The 3,288-nt window shown below is 39.1% G+C and overlaps 1 protein-coding gene across 3 annotated transcripts in view; it reads left to right on the top strand.

Annotated features, from left to right (window-relative positions):
• The window catches only part of EFR3B (EFR3 homolog B), a 59,050-nt gene that overhangs the window by 28,283 nt on the left and 27,479 nt on the right, over window positions 1-3,288 (top strand). For all 3 annotated transcript variants that reach the window (XM_015819986.1, XM_029284860.1, XM_015819987.1), the window contains exons 6-8: window positions 691-769; window positions 2,250-2,385; window positions 2,924-3,085. In XM_015819986.1, coding sequence (XP_015675472.1) covers window positions 691-769; window positions 2,250-2,385; window positions 2,924-3,085 — 377 coding nt within the window. The remainder of the gene's footprint in view (window positions 1-690; window positions 770-2,249; window positions 2,386-2,923; window positions 3,086-3,288) is intronic.

Genomic DNA, 3,288 nt, shown 5'->3' with positions numbered 1-3,288 from the left:
CATGCGAGGCCAGGAGGGATGGGACGGGGGAAGGGAAACCAGCCGTGCCAGGATGCATCCGGCCACATGGGACCTCGGTGAGTTAGCAGGCAGCTGGTTGAAGAGGGACAGTTGCCATCTCTGGGGCATGGCACGAGTGCCCACAGAGAGGGCTCTGAGTGCCGCCTCTGGCACGCGTGCCATAGGTTCGCCACCACTGATCTAGCCTTAGATTGAAACATTTGCAAGAAAAAAAACAACCTTGGAGAAAGTTGAGAACCCAATAATGAACTTCTCTGGATTGACCCTATTGTTTGTTCATCCAGACCATGATTTAGGATGTCAAAAGTCTTTCATGGACTACTTGTGGACTCATTCTCCAGAAACATCTGGGTGATCCTTTTAGTGAGAACAATAATGGATCTTTATCTAAGATCCATTAAGTTATTGAAGTTGCTCCAACTTAAACTTATTTATGAAAATAATTGCCTCTGACCCCAGGGGAGACAACCATTATTGGTTTAAATTGTTCTAATTTCTCTTCATAGGAGAGAGGTCTTTTTACATTTAAAAAAATTAGCTAGGTTTGGATTCATTTACTAATTTAAAGCTATTGATCTTTGAAAATGGTTGTCATCTAATTTCTAATTTAGATGATTACATCACGTCTGCTACATTCTTATCTCTTTTTTCCTTTTTATTTTCCAAAAGCCATTTAGATAACCACTCTCTTTGGGAGCCAAATATCTTTGCAATCCGTTGCTTTAAGATCATCATGTACTCCATTCAGGTGAGATCTGCATTAGAGGGACATTTCTATTTTTCTGCTCCTATAGTATAAGGAAATTTGGTTTCTACTTCAGCAGCAGCTCTTTCATCACCAGATAAGTGATGTGAGCTTATACTTCAGGCAGAACTTGATGAATCATAAACTCCAGCACCTAAATATTATTTGTTTGTTTGTTTGATGGATGGATTGATTGATTTTATCCCACCTTTATTATTTTACAAATAATTCAAGACAGCCACATACTGTATATAATGCTCCCTTCTCTTAATATTTTTCCCACAATAGCAACCTTTTGAAATGGGTGGGATTGAAAAAGAGTGACTAGCCCAAAAGACACCTAACTAGCTTTCATGGGACTAGAACTCTCCATTTCTTGATTTCTAGGCCAACACTTTAATCACTACACCAAACTTTTCATGACCCACAGTAGAAACAACATTGTTTATTTATAAGATTGATATGAACACCCATCTTAAAAGACAACTCTGGATGGCTCACAGCAACAATAAAACGCCAGAACTATAAAACCATAAAAACATACAATTGTAAAACACAACCAAGATCCTGTGCCTTACTCATCCCCTTGAGATGTCCCAACAACCAACCCAAGATAACCTCACTCTACCCTAGTGTCTGGATAGAAAGTCAGATATTGATGGCCTTCTAGAAGGCTATAAGGTTGGGCATCTGCTAGATCATGGGGAGAGAGTGTTCCATAAAGTAACAGCAGACACTGAAAATGTATGCTTCTGAGGTCCCACTACATGGCAACATTTCAGTCAAGTGTTTGCTATTGAAGAATGTCTACCTATCCAATCTGATAGGATGGGCAGATGCTTTTAGGGAGAAGCAGTCCTGCAAATAACCTGGCCCCATGGTCTTTAAAAGTGATTGTACCCGGAAGGAAACTGAGAGCTGGTGCAGCTCATACAACAGGTGCAATGTGGATGAATCTAAAAGTGCCCAGCTTCCATGATTCAGTATGGAATCTCATTCCTTAAAAAGATTTAAATGCTCTCATACATGTTTTAGGTTGAAAAAATGAATTATGAGATACATAAGCGAGTTCAATCATGCACCCTAACCACATCTGCACCCATGTTCAGTAGCATGACAAAAGACTCCAGGTAAATACTGATTTAGGCACATAAAGCTTTTCTGCCTCCAAGCCAAATGTAGAGAGAGGAGGAAAAGTTAATCAACATGAACTTTTTGTGCATAGCCTGTAATTTTTTTGTCTAGTATTGTAATCATGGGTATTTTGTTTTCATTAAATAGTGAAATGTTCTAATCTGGGAGGGAGAGAAAGCAGAGATGTGCAGTGAAATATACATGTGCTACTTTTGTGGAGTATGAAGACTTCAGCACTATTACCTTTAGCTTCCATAACTCATCTCTCAGATTGCTCTTATGATATCTATAGTTCATAATATTATTTCCCCATCTGCTCTACCTTTTCTTTCTTTTTCTTTATATCTAGCCACAACATTCCCATTTGGTGATCCAGCAGCTCCTGAGCCATTTGGATGCCAACAGCAAAAGTGCTGCCACTGTGCGGGCAGGGATCGTGGAGGTCCTCTCGGAAGCAGCCATCATTGCAGCTTCTGGATCTGTTGGTAAGCAGCCTGGATGACCTTCAAAAGGGTATCTCTTCAAGAATCAAAGTTCTCACATTCCAAAAACTGAATTTCCCCAAAGGATAGTTAATATACCGATCAACCTATTTGCAGACAGAAACCTAGATGGGTCAATTAAAAAGATTGATCAAGAATAGTTCTTCGGGAGATATTTCACAGTAGCCAAAACTAGACTTTTAAGAGAAGCCTGATGGATGAACTGGACTTTTAAGATCAAAATAAGTACATCGTATTTAACAAGAGAAGTCTTTTTTTTTTAACTCTGATGAGATTTATAGGGCAACACAAGTAAAAGTGCTAAGGTTGAAGAACTAGAAGGAGAACATCAAATCTGTCCAGGAATTCTCATTTTTTGCATCAAAATACCCTGGATAGTTCAATTGGAATATAGATGTATTCAAATCCTTAGGCAACAAACATCCCCTTTTTGTTGGGATCCAGCAAAAAAAAATCCTTTTTATGCACTGAAACCTACAAATGTTCTTTCTTCCAAAGATATATTCTGTGTTGCTTCTAGGACCAACTGTACTGGAGGTGTTTAATACCCTTCTAAGGCAGATGCGGCTGAGTATTGATTATGCTTTGACGGGTAGCTATGATTGTGCCATTGCTGGTGGCACCAAGAACATTAAGGAGCATGAAGAAAGAATGTTCCAGGAGGCCATAATCAAGACCACAGGTATGCTAAATAGCCCCAAGCATTTTTGTTCGGAAACTGGGAAGACGAGACTATTGGTTTTATCTAGCACTGCAGATGCTTCCTTCCCCGTCATAGGTTTCCATTAGTCTTGTAAATTTGAATGAATCCTGCCAACTGTTTATTTCATACAGGTTTAACAAAGACACAATGATAGGAAATTAAAAACTGCATCTATTTTTTTT

The sequence above is a fragment of the Protobothrops mucrosquamatus genome, unplaced genomic scaffold (genome assembly GCF_001527695.2).
Source record: "Protobothrops mucrosquamatus isolate PMUCROS unplaced genomic scaffold, P.Mucros_1.0 scaffold1038, whole genome shotgun sequence".
NCBI lineage: Eukaryota > Metazoa > Chordata > Lepidosauria > Squamata > Viperidae > Protobothrops > Protobothrops mucrosquamatus.
This window is presented reverse-complemented; position numbering and strand designations above follow the sequence as displayed.